This window comes from Rhinolophus hipposideros, assembly GCF_964194185.1.
Source record: "Rhinolophus hipposideros genome assembly, chromosome: 5".
Lineage (NCBI taxonomy): Eukaryota > Metazoa > Chordata > Mammalia > Chiroptera > Rhinolophidae > Rhinolophus > Rhinolophus hipposideros.
In genome coordinates, this window is record NC_138051.1 from 81,106,175 (window position 1) to 81,125,700 (window position 19,526).

At 37.9% G+C, this 19,526-nt stretch overlaps 2 protein-coding genes across 3 annotated transcripts in view; one reads left to right on the plus strand and one right to left on the minus strand.

Moving 5' to 3' along the window:
* The first annotated feature begins 19 nt into the window (after window positions 1-19).
* Window positions 20-6,584, plus strand: SLIRP (SRA stem-loop interacting RNA binding protein). The gene is made up of 4 exons (XM_081049813.1): window positions 20-173; window positions 2,596-2,654; window positions 5,825-5,932; window positions 6,448-6,584. The coding sequence occupies exons 1-4, from the start codon at window positions 80-82 to the stop codon at window positions 6,517-6,519; spliced, it is 333 nt and encodes a 110-aa protein (XP_080905939.1). The 5' UTR covers window positions 20-79; the 3' UTR covers window positions 6,520-6,584.
* The window catches only part of SNW1 (SNW domain containing 1), a 28,418-nt gene continuing 15,450 nt past the window's right edge, over window positions 6,559-19,526 (minus strand). For both annotated transcript variants that reach the window (XM_081049808.1, XM_081049809.1), the window contains 11 exons: window positions 19,323-19,418; window positions 19,126-19,232; window positions 18,075-18,179; window positions 17,215-17,284; window positions 16,447-16,512; window positions 14,744-14,860; window positions 13,668-13,809; window positions 11,084-11,180; window positions 9,217-9,334; window positions 7,323-7,486; window positions 6,559-7,239 (listed from right to left, as the gene is read on the minus strand). In XM_081049808.1, coding sequence (XP_080905934.1) covers window positions 7,041-7,239; window positions 7,323-7,486; window positions 9,217-9,334; window positions 11,084-11,180; window positions 13,668-13,809; window positions 14,744-14,860; window positions 16,447-16,512; window positions 17,215-17,284; window positions 18,075-18,179; window positions 19,126-19,232; window positions 19,323-19,418 — 1,281 coding nt within the window. In that variant the 3' untranslated portion in view covers window positions 6,559-7,040. The remainder of the gene's footprint in view (window positions 7,240-7,322; window positions 7,487-9,216; window positions 9,335-11,083; window positions 11,181-13,667; window positions 13,810-14,743; window positions 14,861-16,446; window positions 16,513-17,214; window positions 17,285-18,074; window positions 18,180-19,125; window positions 19,233-19,322; window positions 19,419-19,526) is intronic.

Sequence of the window (19,526 nt, forward strand, 5' to 3'; positions counted from 1 at the left end):
GAAGCAGATTCCCGTGCTCCGTTCTGACTGGTCTTTCCGGGGTCGCGACTTTAGGTCACGGAGGTCCCTCCGTCTAAAGATGGCGGCCTCGGCAGTGAGGGGCGCCATGGCTCTGAGGACGACTGGCCGGCCCGTTGCTTTTGTCCGAAAAATTCCCTGGACTGCGGCGGCGAGTGAGCGAAGGGGACGGGGCAGGGGCGGTGTTTCCAGGTCCCGGCGGGCTCACGGGGAGCACTGCCGTCCGCGTGGCGGCTGGGTGGGCGCGCTGGGGAAACGGTGTTCGCAGTCCACCGTGTACGGAAGAGCTTTGGGGGCGCGTAGTCGCGGGTTCTGCCTTTCGGGGGGCAGTGGTGGAAAGGCTTGTTACTTGGAAGGTCTTCAAGCCTTACGACGTGGAAGGGATTACTTGGACCGCAGGGTGGAGGACGAATGCCGAGGGGCAGGACCGCGGGCGGGGACACGCGCTAAGAGGCGGCTCCGGGGATTCAGGGCGGAGACGAGGCCCGGAGCTGGCGTGATGGCGGCAGGGAGGTCAGGCCCGTTTGCGTGGACAGAACAACCCCGACGGCGTCCCGGGGCGGCCTGAAAGCGGGAAGGGCACCCAGAGTGAGGGGAGAGAGGAATGCCGTCCGGGCTTTCACCGTCGCTGGATTCCGCGGTCGGGCCGCAGGAGGCGCCGGTGGAAAGACGATGCGTGGAGACGGGACGTGTCGCGCTGGAGACGCCCGCGTGGCCGCCGTCAGGCATTGGGTGCAGGGGTTGGTGCCAGGATTGACGTGCACTCTGCAGACGCGCTGCTGGGGCCCGACCAGCCCGAGCAGGACTGGGGTCCAGGCCCCGCTGGGCTTCCGTTCCGTCCTCTGCAAAGTGGAGTCAGTCACACGTGCCTTGCAGGATTCGTTGGGTTAAATGCGTTCGTGTGCAGACTGCTTAGACGTGTGCTCGGTCCAGATTCAGTGCTCAGTAAATGGTAGTTCTTTGCACTACGCTTGCAGCTCGTGGGAGAGGCGTGGGCTGCAGACAGGGGCTCGGGAGTCATCCGTACCGAAGCCGCTCACCAACACTGATTTTCGCCCGCTGCTGTTGAGATAAGGTTTTTATTTTTGCTTACCAAAATTTGGGTGAGCGATTTTACAATTTCCATCTTTACACTGGCTTCCGGTCACTTTTGTAGGTGGATCAGGTCCGCTCATTTAAAAGAACAGAACAGAGGTTACTGTTCTCTTAGTCTTGGTGGCCCACGTGTGGTAGTAGGATGGGGGATAGGTCGGTTTGTGTCCCGCCTTCTCAATGATGGGTGAAGACCAAGCCTACACACATGTCTTGCTTAGGCTCAGTGAAACTGTGGAGAGGCTGAAGTGAGGGGTTTCTCCAGCATCTTGTAAACGCCAGATTCCAGACCCTACTGGGCTTTTAAACCCTCCAAAAGAGTTTGTATAACATTCAGATTTGAAACAGTGTCTCAGTTCGTTCATTCAGCAAATATTTAAGGAGTATCCGTTACGTGGTAGGCACTGTTCTTGGTGCTTGCAGCTGTTTTTTTCAAAAAATTGTAGGTAATTTGTTTTGGAAATGATGGTTTTTAGAAGTTTTAATACCTGGTTTAAAACATGCATATTTAACACTATTTTCTTTAACTTCCAGTAGCATGTTATGTGAGATCCCGATCTTGCCAGTGATCCGTCAATCACAGGAAATAGTGGACCCTGCACTCAGGGAGCTTACACTGCACTGCGGGGAGGAGACTGACAAACTGCAAATGGCACTTGTTGAACCCATGAGGTTAAATGAACTAGGGGAAATACGCAAGTAATAGGAAATGTAAATCCGCAAAAGTACAAGCAGAGCAGTTCAGAAGAGAAAATCATGTAGTTTTTGGTCTTTAAGATTATCCACTATTTATCTTTGAGGCCTCATCAGGCTAGTACGTTGTATTGTATAGCATTATGAGCCCAATAAAATTATATTCAGTGGATGTATTTGGCCTGAGTCTTGAAGAATAGTTACCGTTTAGGCAGGAGGACATAGGATTACTGAGATGTCAAGGGGAAGGAATGATCAAGATGGGAATCCACAGGATGGAGACATAGAATTTCATTTGCTGTACTAGAGAGTAACTATGCGCCATCAACGGGAAATAAGGCAGGAAGCGGAGGGAGGGTCAACTCAACAAATTTTAGAAAACCAACTGTTTAACCTAGTGTAAACTTTTAATTATGAAAGCCAAGGAAATTGAGATTGTATTTGGAAATCTCCACTACAGCTAGCAGCACTGTGTTTTGTAATTGTCTTCTGTGTGATCTTCTCATAGGGATTATAATCTGTGCACTTAGAAGTGTACCTGGTATGTAGAAGACTACAGTCAACTCAGTAATTTATCTGTTTCTGTCCCTACCCATCACCTCCTCAAATCTGGTACATTGCAGGTTTATAGTCAATACCATAGCTGCCTCCTAAATATCAAGGCTTCAGAAAATGCAAAGTAGCTCTGTTCACAAGAAGTTTGGGGACTCTAAGACCCTTTTTGGTTTCTATATGCAATCCAGGATACAAAATACATTAAGTATTTTTAATATGTTTTCTCCTCCTGTACAGGTGAGCTGAGAGAACACTTTGCACAATTTGGCCATATACGAAAGTGTACTGTACCTTTTGTAAGTATTATTTTTTTTTAAGTGTTGTTATCCTCTGATTTTTTACTTTTTGTCAAAGCATGTCAACTTATCTGAATGTCTAATGGAGTAAACCTGTTGTCTTTGTTCATAAAAGCATGGGTGATACTGATGAAAAAGAAAGAAAACCCTTATCCTAGGCATTTATATTAGCTTTTTTTATTGTTGCATAACAAATTGCCACAAACTTAATGACTCAAAACAACATATATATATATATATAACATATAATCTCACAGTTTCTGCAGATCAGGAATCTGGGCACAGCCTAGCTAGGTCCTTGGCTCAGCTGAGGCTTTGGCTCATCAGAGGCTCAACTGGGAAAGACTGGTTTCCAAGCTCCTACAGGTTGTTGGCACAATTTGTCTTTCAGCTTTAGGACTGAGGTATCTTGCGTTCCTGCTGGCTTTCAGCTGGAGGCTGCTCTTAGATCCTAGAGGCTGCCTGTACTTCCTTGTTACTTGGCTTCTCTGTAGGCTGTTTCCCAGCATGGCAGCTTGCTTCCTCAGAGTCAGGAAAGGAATTTCTTTCTCCAGTTTGCCAAGACAGTCTTATAATGCAGGCATGGGAGTGACACCCATCACCACTGCCATTTAACCTGATCAAGGAAGCAATGTCCCATCACTTTTGCCGAATTTTTTTGGTAAGAAGCATGTGACAGGTCCCTCCCACACTCAAGGGGAAGCGGTTATACAGGGGGTAACATGGTGGGATATGTGGATATCAGGGGGCCATCTTACAGTTCTGCCTCCTATAGTATTATAGTCAAGACTTGAGAGAGTAGAGGGTAGTTTTACCATAACACCAATTGCCAGAGAATTATCTATTTCAACCTTTATCTTAAGTTGAGTGCTTTTATAAAGTGTTTTCATATTTAAATGTAATAACTATGCTGTCTCATGAGGGTTTAGAAATCTATAATTTGTTCTGCTTTGACCTGGGCTGTATTATTTGTGGGCTTTCTAAAATGACTGGTTTTGTGAGGCTGTGATATGAGTACAGTTTGTACACACTTCACTAACACTACCCTTTTACCTCATGGCTCTGAAAAGGCTGGTAAAATATCAACCTAAATTGTCACAAATTCTTAACTCTTGGTTTAATGTTACTTGCCTTCCAAAATATGACATTACTCAGATCTAGTATTAGGAAGGTGTAGGAGGGAAACTAGCACTCAAAATTGTCTAAGTTTAACTGGTACCTTCATATCTGAAGGATAGTTTGGCAAAATCTATCAAAATTAAGAATTTAGGGCGGCCGGATGGCTCAGTTGGTTAGAGTGCGAGCTCTGAACAACAGGGTTGCCAGTTTGATTCCCACGTGGGCCAGTGAGCTGCACCCTCCACAACTAGATTGAGGACAACGAGCTCCCACTGAGCTTCTGGAAGGGTGGCCGGATGGCTCAGTTGGTTAGAGCGCGAGCTCTCAACAAGGTTGCTAGTAGTTCAATTTCTACATGGGATGGTGGGCAGTGCACCCTGCAACTAAGATTGAAAACGATGACTGGATTTGGAGGTGAGCTGCGCCCTCCACAACTAGATTGAAGGACAACTAATGTTGTCCTTCAACAAACACACTGTTCCCCAGTATTCCCCAATAAAAATTAAAAAAATAAAAATTTGCATTTGCTTTGATTTAGCAATTCGATTTCTAGGAATTTATTCTACAGAAATGTGTGGTTAGAATGTTGAAAGCAGCATTGAATAATACCGTAACTGGAAAGAACTTAAGTGATTATAAGTAGGATTGATTAAATAGATATTAACTCATTGATACAATGGAATTTTATACTGTTGATTAGAAGGATGAGTCATATTACAGATTTTACGGACGTGAAAATCTGTAAGCTTAAAAACTAGTTTTACAGAGTATGAAATTTGTGTTTCTTGAAAAGTTTCTATAAATAAAAGTAATAGATTTTTCTTGGTTGTCATTACTTTCTTAGTATAAACAATAATTTAGGGCCTGGAGTTAACAGATCTTAGATTTAAACAAAAGGCTTTGATTCTTGGTAAAACTAAATAAAATGTAACCAGAAAAAAATTAGTTTCTAGTTAAATTCATTGTACTCATGTTAGAAATCCAGGTTCCTATTTTAGATACAGTGTATCTAAGTTTTAACACAAACAGGTTTTGTTTTTTTTAAGGCCTTTGCTTAGGGAAATGGTCATATGGAGGTAGAGGTGAGTGCTTTAGAAGTTGTCCTATTTATCTGAAGTAAAGAGTGAATCACTGGGACATTACCAGAAATGTTTCCTGTGTTTTAGGTTAGTATTTACAAAGTTACCTTTGAAGTATGGGGCTAATTTCTAAGAATTTGTTTTTTTGGGGAGGGGTACAGAGCACATCATAAATTTGTAACAAGATTCACGGTGTACATTGGAGTGGAAACATCTTGGTATCTGTACTTTACATAGTAGGGCTGGTGGTGGGGGTAGGAGTCTCTTTTCCACATGGGCTAATGTGTACAAGTTGAATGATAAGCACTGCCTTTGGCACAAAGGAAAGTAGCAAAATTGTTTAACCACAAGTCTGGAATGAGGTAAATAAGAGCAATATATTTTTTCTTTCCTATTTTTCATTAGGAGCACGGATAATGGTGGTGGTGGTGATGAGGGTGATTGGTCTCAGAAATCGTCAGAAATGCAACTAGGTTTTAAAGCTTAATTTTCTCGTTTCTAGAAGTTAGAAACAGGGAGAGTATTTCTTTATGTGATTAAAATTTCCCTGTACTATTGCTGTTAGTGTGTTTTGTATCTAGAATGACAGACAGCTCATTGCCATGTTTTCTCCAATGGCAGCAAAAAAGCAAAGAGAATGTTAAGATTAACAGGGATTAAACTTCGGGTAACTAGGAGAGTGAATATGTGTTAAAGCAAGGTTTTGGACATTTATCAAAATGTGTTACCACTTTTTGGCAGACAAAAAAAATTAGTACTGTTTCCCTGAAAATAAGACCTAACCGGAAAATAAGCCCTAGAGTGATTTTTTCAGGATGACGTGCCCTGAACATAAGCCCTAATGCGTCTTTTGGAGCAAAAATTAATCTAAGACCTGTGCATATTTTGGGGGAAAACACGGTATTTGATTTGGAGCTCATGGAAAAGTTCTCAAGTTCATGATTAACGTTTTCTTAAATTTTGAATTTTTAGGACAAAGAGACTGGCTTTCACAGAGGTATGGGTTGGGTACACTTTTCTTCTTCAGAAGAACTTCATAATGCACTACAACAGGAAAATCATGTTATTGATGGAGTAAAGGTAAATATTTTTCTGTATCATATCATGAACTTTCTGTACATCAATTAATGACGTCAGAAATGTGGAATGACAGGGCCTGTAGGAGAGCTGTGATTGAAGCTGCCTCAGTGTTTGTTAAAGAATGGTGGTGGTGGTAGAAGGAAGGTCTGGGGAAGGAAGTACAGGAAGACTGCTGGTTAGAATGTGTGTGTAACACGGACAGTGGAAACAGCAGTCTACTTACAAGTCAGGGAGATTTGGGGTTGAAATCCTGGCTTTTCCACTATTTATGTGACCTTGGGTCAAACTGATTTACAATTTTCAAAAAATTATTTTTTGTTTTTTCCCCTCTTTTTTCTTTGTGATTTACAATTTTTAATTGAAGTTCAGGGAGTCTTACGAACAAACAACAAAATCCTCTTGACTTATTGGTGCTGATTCCCTAATAGAAAGGTAGTCTTCAAGTGGCAATTTTCAGTTTTAATGTTTTTGCAGACATTGCCTTTCTTTACAGTGCTTATTTGATTTTTTGTCAGCTCCACGTTCAAGCTCAAAGACGAAAACTTTTGCAAGGGGATCAAACATCTGATGAAGAGAAAGATTTTTGAGAATATGACTGCCTATTAAATAACTCAAACTGAAAATTTTGTCTAAATGGTTTTATTTGAAACAAATAGTTGCATCAAGCAAGAGCTTCCTCTCCCCACCTCAAATTGAAACAGAACACAGTAGGGGAAAACATCGCTTGGCAGGACAGTTCTAATACGTGAACATCCTTCTCACTGTGTTTGGGGTAACTTCATCCATAAGCAGTCATTCTTACACAAAGTCTTAACCCCAAATTACTAAAACCACACAAAAGGAAGTGGTCTTAATTTCATGTGTGGGGTAGTATGTTCTATAAATGCCAAGAGGTGGGAGAAGCACAAACACAACCCACTCTTTAAAAAAAACTAAATAGTTCAAAGTAGAATGATCCATCCCCCCCTTTCTCCCATAAGAAAAAGTTGCACTGGGGTCTGACACCCAGATTTGGTTTTTATCCTGGCCATTTAGAAAGTGTTCCCCCACATGACCTGCGTCATTAGGGTTATGGATAATAGTCCATTCACTTTGAAGAGAGAAATGTCTACTCCTTCCTCCTCTTCTTGCCTTCATGCTCATGTTCCTTGGGGCGGCTGCTATCTGAGGGTCTTTTAGAGCCACCGTGCTGTTTGGCTTCTTCCAAAAACTTGTCCAAACCAAAAGGATCTTCCTCAAACTGAACTGGTCCTTCCCGACCTCTTTGCCTACGGTCTGAACCAGAAAACTCCTTATCGGGAACAAATCTAGGAAAAAAGAGAAAGGACTTTTATGAACTACTTTGTTTTCACTGGTGCAAATACTAAAATTGAACTGTCTGCTTTGGTACCTGTTGGTCTTTATTCTGGCTTCTAGGTCATCACCATACATGTCCTTGTCCAGATTTTTACTGGGCCTGTAAATATTCTGGGCCATGTCTTTACCACCTCTCCAGGCTTGATCATAAACATTGTAAATTTCATCTTCTCCACCTGCAAAACCACTGTCCATACCCTGTGGAAAAATAGAGGACATTAAAAATATATGTGTTATTAAAAGTTGAATCTGACTCATGTGAAGAGTAAACCCTTGCTCATTTATAGCTCACATTTTCAATCAACTGCAAATTAAAAAGATCTCCAGGAAAAACCTCACGAAGTCCATAAACTTTTCTTTGAGTCCTTAGATTAAATAAGGTCGCTCATTAACAAGTTTGACTACTTCAGGGATTTGTCATTAAAATTGGGAATACTAATACAAGCAGATATTTGACAGTTTCAATTTGTATAGACACAGTGGCAAGAAGATGAAAGACCTGGAAAGCACTTATCTGATGCTATTTAATAATGTATTCATTCCTTCACTGCCTGAGAACTTATTGCATGAGACAATAGGGCTCACAATGAAAATCTTATGTGAACAAACAAACTTGTGTCAGATAGTTCATTAACACAAGGATGTGCCTTTTAAGAAAAATTTTCATCACAACTTTTAAGTGATTTAAACTTAAGCTTATAAGAGGTGACTGTTAAATATTTACTGATGTAGAAATTTCATGCCTCACCCCCTTCGCTCAGGCTGGTAAAATGCCATTGCATAATGTTTTAAGAATAAAAGCTTTGGAATCACCACAACCCGTGTTTGAATCTTAGTTCCTTTAGGTATTAGCTAAACCTGTGTGTGTCACAATTTCCTCACTTTTAAATAGAGGTAATAATAGTATGGCTTCACAGGGTTTTTTGTAAGGATTGAGATAATACAAGTAAAAGACTTAGAACAACGCCAGGAATATACCAAAGCACCCAGTAACTTGAAGAGCTGACTCAAATGCTACCTTCGGATCTTCCTAAAACACTGAGTCATAACTAATTTTCCCCCTCTATATCCCAGAATTTTATACTGTATTCTTACCACAGTCTGCCTTGTCTTTATTTATATACATACATCTCTCTTTTCCAGTAAGTTTGAGGGCTCTTGAGGCCAAAGGCAAATCTATTTTTGATCTCACTGACTTATGCACAGTAAATAATACTGGGTGAATTAAAACCCAAAGGGACTTCTTCAGGCCCAGTGTATCCTAGCTACTGTGTTTCCCCGAAAATAAGACCTAACCGGAAAATAAGCCCTAGCATGATTTTTCAGGATGCTCGTAATATAAAATAAGCCCTACCGTATTTCCCTGAAAATAAGACTGGGTCTTATATTAATTTTTGCTCCAAAAGATGCATTAGGGCTTATTTTATATTATGAGCATCCTGAAAAACCATGCTAGGGCTTATTTTCCCGTTAGGTCTTATTTTCTGGGAAACAGTAGTTAATGATAACTGGGACTAGAAATTAGATTTCCTGACTAGTACTTTAGTTTTATAGTTTCATTTTTTTAAAGAGCCCAAATTTATGTTTCGATAGCATTAAAAAATTTTTCAAAGATCAACAAAAACAAACCCAAGAGATACTTTTGTAGGACATCAGTTCTACTTTAGAAATAAAAGAATGACATACCAGAACAAAGTTTTATAACATAATTTCTTTCATTTCCTACCAGTGTCTCAAATCTTAACCAACTGTAAGAGGTCAAAATCAGAGCTGTTTTATTTGTCTCTTAAGTATAACATGCAACTTCCAATTTTTTCTGTAATTATGCTAGCATATCTTAGGCTGATAGAAATTTACGATGTTAATTTTCTTTTCCCTGAGGATCGGTACTCGTATCAACACTTAAGATAATGCTATTTCTATTGTACCTTGGATTGGTTGAAGAGCCTCTGATCATACTGAACTTCATTGGAAGTCCGAGGATTGGGCACACCAAGAGCAATCACCTCACTGATATCTCGATTTTCATTTCTCTGTAGTTTTGACCTGTTTGGAAATACAATGTCACTAACTGAAAACTCTTCACTGAATTTCAATTTAAAAACACAACCAATCTCAGCAGCAAGGAAATGAATATGTCCTGTTAACATCTTGTGAAAATATATTCCCTGATAATGTATATTTGGGTTGGCAGCTCGTACAGCATTTCAGATACACGGTTATTAGAGGAGGTAGGGTGTTACTAGGCCCTCCTACTAGCTGAAAAGAAATGCCAAGAGACTTATTCTTGGCACAGAAGCCTTTAATACAAGCAATCACCTCACAATGAACGCTGAGATAGGAAACTGTTATGGTCTATACTGGCTAGTATATGAGGATTGGAGGGGCCTGGATACCAATTAGATGTATCGTATGAATCATTTTCAATAAGCTAGAATCAGTTTTTTTACCTAACCACATTTAGTAATTTTATCCTATTAGAACTTTGAGGAAAACATGTCAGTGACTGGATTACTCAGTATGATTTTCAACAATCAGATTAATTCCTCTGCTATTTCAGTATGTACACAATCTATATCACAATGAAACCATGGTGACTGTTGTCATTTATTTTACTAGAAGCCCAGGTCTTAAAATGATTTCTACAATCTGATTTTCATCCAATCACAAGTTTACAACTTTTCTATGTTATCAATTCTTATAGACACTTTATTGATTTAAGGGCCCAATTTATCTACAGAGCTATTTTGATTTTTACAGCTTAGGAGTTTCAGACAAAAGTGTCATTAACTGCATACTTTCACACTTCATTCCTCTTTCTTCTACACCGTACATTTACCCGCAACTCTACATTCAGGTTTTCTGCTTCTCCATAACTTCACTTATCCAGGGAGATGAAATATGCCATCAAACAACAAAGAACATCACCAGGAATCTTCTTTTTCATGTTTAAGATATGAATTGAAAAAAATTGATTGTATCAGCTCATAAATGATGAAAGCATGGAAAACTGCTCATTTGGAAAGAAAATGTTTTATATTTGCATTTAACCCTCATTCAGAATTTCAGATCCATATTACAGCATTTCCTCAACTATTCAGCAATTTCAGTCCTCAGCCGTTGGTGAACTGTAAACGTCACCAATCCCTACTTTATGCCAAGTCCCCATACATGAATTTAGTTTGTTCTATAAGTTGGTACTTATTGAGTGCTTTGTCTGTATGTCAACTATATTACAATTTAAAAAAGAGTGCTTTGTCAATTTTCCCAAGTCATTTTATATAATAGCTCTTTCTGAATTTTAAGTGAAACTGCTCATGAGCAGAAGCTGATTTTGACTTCCTACAAAACCTGCTTTCCTCCCCCATTGTACTCCGTCCGTATAGTGCTCTGCGTGTATAAGGATCTCAAAAAAGATATCGCAGCTTATTTCTTGTCTAGAGTAAGAGGCACACGATAAATTTGTCTCACCATCTGAAATTGAAAAGAACAGACCAGAACAGTTCTATCCACTATTGTCTTTTCATAAACATGATCTGAATGTCCTTTTCTACATCCCCATCATTCTCAATTCTAGCTGACGTTACAAGGTGATGGAAGATAAGGTTACTTTCAGGGATAGTTAATTCTGCTAAGACAAGGTAAGTAGTGAAGTACAAGAAAATAAGTGCTGATTTATTAAGTTACAAACTAAAGAGGAAAGGGAGAGCAGCAAACATGGTCTTAGTGGACTAAACCTCCTCTCTAAAAGGTTCACAAAGGCCAAAATTTGTATTTATCTCAAATAGCACCTACCTCTTATCAGGAGCTGCCCTGGAAAGATTCCTGTCATGCTGTCTCTCTTTTCGCCTGTCATGCCGGATTTCATCCCTCTCACGTGCCTCCCCATCCTCTGTGTGGAAAATTATTTTATCACTATATTGCCTATTAATACTCTAAACAAGAGAATAATCTTTAACCTTAGACAAAACATTCCATAAACTTCATTGTAATCACTCAGTCCTTTTAACCTTAATTATAATTAATTTAAATCCAATAGTATTTGTTTAATTTTTGAATGTGAATTCCAGAATCATGCGTGCAGCTTAAGTGTTTATAGGGATAAAGGGTACTGATATTTTTAAGTTACTTTGAAATGCATCAAAGTAGTAAGATGGATTGAAAGACGATGGATAAAGAGATGGTAGAAATGTGAATTTAGCTATATTAATTATTTTAAAAATGTTAACTGTTAACTATAGAATCTACATGGTAGAAATATAGGTGTTCATCATACAATTCAACTTTTCTATGTATTTTAAATTTTTCATAATATCAGGAAAAGAGAATTATGCATAAGTTTACCCTTATTTATCATATTCATAGGTTGCCTTTGAATAAAGAACCTTTTGCTTGTGGTCCACAGGGGCTGGTTGCACCTTGATCTCTATCTGTTGTGTTTATGTCTATCTTTATTTTCTCTACCCTCTCCTGTCTAAAGAATAGTGTGGTTAAGAGCATGAGCTTTGGAGCCAGTCTGTCTAGATGCAAATCTTGTTTCTATGACAGATTAGCAATGGGACCTTGTGCAGGTTACTTAACCACTTTGAGCCTTAATCTCCTCTGTAAACACAGTAATAATACCAGTGTCACTGCATCCATGTCAAGTGCTTAGAGTGGTGCCTGCCATAAGCACTCAATTAATGTTAATTTTTATTAATATATGACAACAGCTTTTTCAAAAATTAATTCATTTCTCAAGAATCACTGCTGGTGTTTTCTTATCAATTTAGAGAACTTAGACATAGGGAAGTTTTATTTCCAGTTACCTTCAGGGATTAGGTGTACAGGCAGGTATGTATTCCTTGCCTCATTAAGTCACTCATATATGATTCAAGGAACTGGATCACTACTTAAACCATGTTTATAGTTGACTTCCCTATAGTTGAACTCTAGACTCCTATACCCAATTGCCTGCTTGACGCCTCCATTTTAAATTTAACATGTCCACAACTAAACTCCTAATCTTTCCCTCCCAAACTTCTTTATCCTGCAGTCTTCCCAAAATTAGTAAGTGGCAACTCAATTCTTCCCAATTGCTCAGGTCAAAAGTCCTGGTGTCATTCTTGTTTCTGCCATTTCTCTCATATTTCAACCTAATTCATAAGCAAATTTTGTCATCTCTACCCCCAAAGTACATCCACTGTCTGACCATGTTTTCACTACCTCTCATTATCATCTATCACCTGGATTATTGCAATAGCCTTCCAAATGGTTTCCCTGCCCATCCCACAGCCTTCTAATATGTCAGATCATGTCACTCTGCTTAAAACCCTTCAATTGCTTCCCTTGTTGCTTGAAGTATAAGCCACCTCTTAACAGTGGCTAAAAGGCCACACATCATCTGGACACTACTTCTATTGGCCCCAACCCCTCTGACACCTCCTCTCTCCTTCCTCACTCCAATCCAGCCATACGGGCCTCCCTGATTTTCCTTGGACACACCAGGCGTATTTCCAACTCAGGGCCTATGCACTTGCTGTTCCTTCCACCTGGGATGTTCTCCAGATATCCACATTGCTCACTCACTTCCATTCTTCAAGCTTTTGTGCTAATGTTACCATCTCAGAAGTGAGGCCTACTCTGACCAGCCTCTCCTTCTGGTACTTTTATCCCACTTCTCTCTTTTTCTCCATGGTGATTATTACCTTCTAATATAATACATGATTAACTTTTTTTGGTCTGTCTACACTCCCTAGTTCACTGCTAAACACCTCCCTCCTGTTTAGCAGAAAACCTTGTGTCTAGAAGAGAACCTTGCACATAGTAGGTGTTCAATATGAACTGAATGAATAAAATTGTACCAGTCTAGGATTTATTAATGAAACAAAACCACCCTCACAATTTTCTTGAATTGGAATGCCTCTTCTGACTCTAACTGAATATACCAATGTAGACCACTAAACAAAGCCAGAGGAAAAAATATGGGCAGATTTAATGATTAGAGGGATATTTGCCTATAACATAGAAAAACTCTGGGTTATTTCACCCTGTGCGGGAGCTGAATTATCCAGGTAGAGACCTCATTTCTCTTTAAGTTTCAGGAGAAATAAAACAAGAGAACATCAAGCCTATCATTTGAGTAGTTAAGAGTCTTTAAGATGTACAGCTCAGAACTTCAAAACCTTCCAGTGCAGTCCCACACTGAAGGCCCGCATTATTATCTGCCGCTTCCATTTACTATGGCAGAGTTACTCCTTCCTTTCTATATTATTTCTGAAATACCTTTCTTTAAATATGTATGTGCTACTTTTGTATGCAGTAAAAGACAATAGAAATTTCCTAAATGAGGTATATAATGTTTACAAGTAAATTCAATTCAGCAGTGGGAATGTCATACCTTTTTCCACATGGGTTTTGATTCCAGCTCTTCTTTCCCTGGCTTTCTGAGCCATTTCTCTAAGTTTCTCTTCATGCTTCTCCTTTTCCTTTTGAGCCATCTTTCTCTCTACTTGAGCACGCATTTCCACAGCTTCACGAGCCTGTTAATAAAGTCAGATGTTAAATAAGTCACTATTAGGGGATAAATAATTAGAGCTATCATTTAACTCCCTGACTAAAGTCTGGCTTGAAAGAGCAGTTATGAAGAGTTCAGATTTGTTATTGCTGATTAAAACAAAGATACTGTCCACTAAAAGATGGCTTGACTGGAAGATACTGCAAACTTAGCTTTTTCATTTTAGGAAATGTCTTAGTGGTTGAAATTATAGTGACCCTAATAAATCTTGGAAGTCACGTTTCATTAATGCTTTCTTAGAAATAATCAAAACTATACAATTAAACAAGATTCCAATAAATCAGTATTTTAAAAATTAATTTTCAATATCAGTAACAACAGGAACATTTTCAAAATCAATCAAGTCACCTCAAGATGAAACCTTAGCTTTCAAGAGATAATTTTTATAAGGGTGCAAACTATGATACAGGAGATATACTTTTTTCTGTTCTAAACACATACCATGATGTATGTGAACTTCAAAGTCACATATTAATACCATAATATCAATAGAGAGCCAATACTATGAATGCCGTTTTCTGTACCAATTTGTCAAAATGTTAACTTGCCCTTCTCTGCTACTGACCTTTTGGGGGATATCTACATCTAAATAGAGGAAAATTATGAAACCTAGTAACAGCGACTGACAATCTTCACAAAATGGGATCAGCCTAGTAAATTATTACTCTGGGATGCTGTGAGGAAGCTGGATCGCCAGTGGTGGGGTGTGTGTATGAGTCTACAAAGACTGAGACCAGGTACAGAGCTGCAATTAGCACCTGCCATCTCTGGCACACATACCACACGTAAAAGTCTCTCTAAGCACTCAGTACTATAGCTAAAATGCAGTACTTAGGTAACCATGAATGGATTGACAAATTATCCAAGAGCATTAAACAGTTAAACTGTAACAGATCTACCTTCCGATCAGCAATGTAGAGGGCTTCAGCCAGTTTGGCAAAATTTTCATTGATGTGAACTGTCTGCAGTCCTCTTCCATCAGCAGCCAGACGTTTGTCTAATGGAATTGTATAACCCTAGTGTGAAAGCAGACGGCAAACATCAGTTACAAAAAAGCGACAATAGGTTCTTTAAAATTAGATTCAAGTATGTCCACTCTGAGAAACTTGTTAGTTGTAGTTCACTTTCTTACGTCTTTCTTCACAATTATACATCAATAGCAGCAGTTAACACTGAGTGCTTTGTGCGGAAGACTGTTTAAGCACTTTACATGTTATGGTCTCATTTAACCTTCACAGTAACTCTGTAAGGCTGGTAACATTACTGTTTTCATTTCACAGATAAAGATACTAAGGTAGAGAGGTTAGGTAATGTCCCCAAGGACATAGAGCTGATAAGTGGATGAGCTAGGATTTAAACTCAGACAGTATGACTTCAGAGCTCACATTCTGGGAAAACAGATTCTCATGTTAATAACTGTGGATTGTAATAAAAGGAAATCACTACCAAATAGCTAAACAGTTTGTTCCTCAAGTAAATGTAAATCATAGAAAGGTGGAACAAAGCACTCAAAGAATAGTATCTACAGGTAGTAAGTTTAATCTGCAGTACTGTTTTAATGAGTTGCCAGATTCTTGGAACCTTGTTAAGTATTAGTAAATGGAAAAAAGATAAAAATTTGCTAGACAACTGAGATCTGTGTTCTGAAATTTTGCATCCTATTCCAACAATTCAAGGAATATGCTTAAACAGCCATGTAACCTATGTAACTTTACTAACAATTGTCACCCCAATAAACTTTAATTAAAAAAAACAACAGCCATGTAACTTTGAGGCTTAGCTTTATTTTCCCAGATTTCTGATTAGACTCCCAAATCCTGACCTCCAGACTACTGCCTTAATTCCTAATACAAAGAAGTATTACAGAATCAGCTTAAGATACCACAAAGTTAACATACATATTAATCAACCCAAATCAGATCACCTAACAATCTTTTTGTTTTAGGATGAGTACATAACTTCCTTTAAGGAATAATATATATTTAATCCATGGGTTAAAGTGGATTTCATCCATCAAAAACAGAATTATGAAATAGGATTTGGGGGAAAAGAGGAAATAGTGATTAGGAAACTTATTCTACATAATTTTACAGATTCTTCATGACTTCTAGAAGGTCTGGCGATTAGTAGACATATAGGATTTAAATAGCTTACACATGCAATACTATATAAACAGAATCAAATAGTTTAAAAATTAAAGCACTGTATATATCCAAACATTTACTGTTTTGTTATACAGTCATTTAAATTGGTTTAATTTCTTTCAAAAATAATTACAGATATAAATTTGACTTTTCTAAAAAATACTGTCATTCATTGATTTGTTACTCTATTCTACCTATTCCTTCTCTATGTGCTTCTGATAAGTACAAGTCACTGAAAGAATCTACATGGTATTAATGTGCCTGGCATACTAACAGTTCTATTAAATTTAAAAAAAAAGGAGTCACATAAGTAGGTTTTTTTGTTTTTTTGTTTTTGAAAACATTCAGCTAAGGGAGATACTGAGGTTTCAACTAAAGTTACCAAGGTTGAAGCTCCTTTCTGGTGGTTTCCAGTGGGTTCTAATATTAAGAGACTGATTTTATGACAACTTAATTACCTTTGCATTTTTCCAGTTTGAAATACAAGGAGGAATCTTCCACTCTTGTTGTTCCTTCACAGTCATCTGAGTTGAGAAAAGAGTGGAAGAGACATTTTTAGATTTATAGTATAACTAAACACCCAAGTTTAATCTTTCTTTTAAATGGCAGAAATATGGATGAATTTAGTCAAAGGCTAAAACGCCATTTGTTTGGTAGCACTATATACTAATATTCCCATATCATGGATTCTAGTAATAACTTTAATACAAAAAAATGGAAAATAATTTATAAATTATTTTTGACAGTTATAAATGCTAGTTAGGATTTTTCCATATTTAAACTGATGTGACTTCAGATGAAAACTTGTCCTTTCGTTGGGTAATAACACATCCCTAAAAAAGGCCACTCAGATTATTAATCAGAGACCTAATAACCTCAGGTACTCACTTCCTATAACTGTGATAACATCCTTCATGTCAAAGAGCAGGCCCCGTTCATTCCATTAAAAGTATGGGTTAGGTTAATAATAAAACCAATAGCTAACATTTTTTACACATTTTCATAAGTACTCTGGAACTACACATTATAGTCTTGACGGGTCCCTATTTCATCTGGAAAACTAAATTTACTGTTTAATTTAAATTTACTGGAAAAATAAATAAACTTACTGTTATGCGTGTGAAATGTTACTTGTATAGGCATCTAGACCTTATTTTATGGGAGGTTATTTATAAAATAAATAATCATGAGTACAAAGTAAGATTATACATTACAGCAAAGATTACCTTTCGGCTAGGAGAATGCATGACAGGTGCAGGAGGAGAAGGTGGTCCTCGGGGTATTTTCTTATTAATCCTGAAGCAGAAATCAAAGCACAACCACAGAGTGATATACTTTTCCCCTTTTAGTTAGTAAGTCTCAGGTATCCCCTCCTCATTGTTTATTATGTAAAGCTTCAAACATATACAAACACAGAGAGAGTGTATAATGAATGCCCATCTATCAAACACTAATTACTCAGCTTCAACAATTATTAAAATATGACCAACCTTGCCATCACTACCAACTTACTGCTACAATACTGTTATTTCATACGGTAACATGCTTTTTTCCTATTTAAAAAAAGTTTTACTGAGGTTCAGATGACATGCAATTAGCTATACATACATACATACAGATTTACAGTATACATCTTGATTAGGTTTTGACACAAGTACATACCTGTGAAACCATCACCACAATCAAAACAGTGAACATACCCACCCCCTCCCAAAGTTTCTATGTGTTTCTCATCTATCCCTATTCCCCATTCCTCTCTGTCCTGCCTTCTTCCCCATAGGCAACCACTGATCTGTTTCCTGTCCTTACAGATTAGTTTGCATTTTCTAAGGTTTTATATAAATGGAATCATACAGTATGTACTTCTTTTTGTCTAGCTTCTTCCACATAATTATTTTGAGATTAATCCATGTTACTGCATGTATTAAAATTTTATTCCTTTTTATTGCTCAATAGTATTCCATGTAGAGACCTCCCACAATTTGTTGTTTACCCATTCACCTGTTGGTAAGACGTTTGGGACATTTTTCTCCTTTGCTGTCTTTTTTAAGAATAGTGGTTCATACTCATGAAGCCACCTACTTACTTGAACCTGGGAGGCTCCATTGGATCTTTCTGCATTTCCACCATCCGAATAACCCTCTGTTTTGCTCCAGAGTTGAAAGCCACTCCTTGTTGAGACGGTGTATATCTGAAGAATGCAGATAAAACTAAAGGTGTTAATTAGTTCAAGCTTTTAATAGGTATTTTTCTTCTGTTACAATCCTAAGCTAGACTGTACTGTCAATTCCTTTCCCAAAGTATTAATAGAAAATTGCAAAATATTTAGGCAGACCAAATAGCAATAGAGGTAAGAACAGCAATTATGAGTTACAAGCAAAATGTAAACTAAAATAATATTCGTTTGCAAGTAATCCATCTCTGTCTATTTTCCACCATGGAAGGCACAGTGTTCACAGATAAGAGGTCTAGAAAATACCAGTTTGGATTTTGTTAAGTTTGCATTTGAGGAAAAAAATGTTCCTCAATACTCTCAGCAGGCAACTTACAGTTAGTAGCTTTTGCCTAATCATAGGTTGTAAAACAGAGAAAGAACAATGGTAGCAGCCCTACCAGCTCTGAATTTCCCCTTAATATCTATGTGTGAGTCATCCTTCCACACAAACTTACAGTGAAACCCCTGAAAATTTAGAAGTATTATAAGATTTATTATTATATAAATGATATTAATATATTATTAACATTATACAATATATTATCATATAAAATTAGTATATAGTATTACATTATACATTACCAACATATTAATATTCATGTTATATAAATGTATATTATATAATGCCTATTACATATAAATAGAAAACTATAAATAATTGTGGTTTGGATCATATACTGTAAGTAATTGTAAATTTCTGAAAACAAAAAATATTTTGAAAACAGAATAATATCTTAACAGCGGATATCTTAAAAAAAATTTTTCTGCCTTTAATTGTCTTCACAAAGAGTGAATAGGCTTCAAGTCATTATTTAATAATTGGATTTACAATTTTGACTAAGTAGGAGAGTGAAAGAATACCAGGATCCCCAACCTCCACCAAGTCCAACGTCAAACTAAGAACTCCAGGCATAATTCATACCGGATATACTGAGCAGGAGCCAGTTTATCAGCTGCTCGAACTGGCATGGCTGCAGCAACCTTCTGTGACACAGATTTTTCTAAGGCTACCCTTGTCTTTTCTGTTATCTGAAATAAGAAACACCGCATTGAGTGGTTGGGAAGTTAACAAAGATCTAAAGTCATCTAGAATAATTATGTATAGCAATTTCCAGTTACCTCTTTAATAGCTTCTTCATCAGGTCTTTGCAGGTCTGGGTCATCTGCATTCATGACTTCCTTGGGAACCAGGTCAGTGTACTTGCTATAAATGACCTAAAATGTTCAAACACAAGCAGACTTAAGAAAAGCAGAGAATGAAAAGAAGTAACCTCATTAAGTCATTTCAGAAGTCGACAGGTCCTCTCAGCAAACTTATAAATT

Bases quoted from the DNA above. Each gene is read 5' to 3' on its own strand.
- SLIRP (XM_081049813.1), top strand. From the start codon at position 80: ATGGCGGCCTCGGCAGTGAGGGGCGCCATGGCTCTGAGGACGACTGGC. The intron at 2,655-5,824 runs GTAAGTATTATT...TTGAATTTTTAG, and splicing joins GAAAGTGTACTGTACCTTTT to GACAAAGAGACTGGCTTTCA. The intron at 5,933-6,447 runs GTAAATATTTTT...ATTTTTTGTCAG, and splicing joins ATGTTATTGATGGAGTAAAG to CTCCACGTTCAAGCTCAAAG.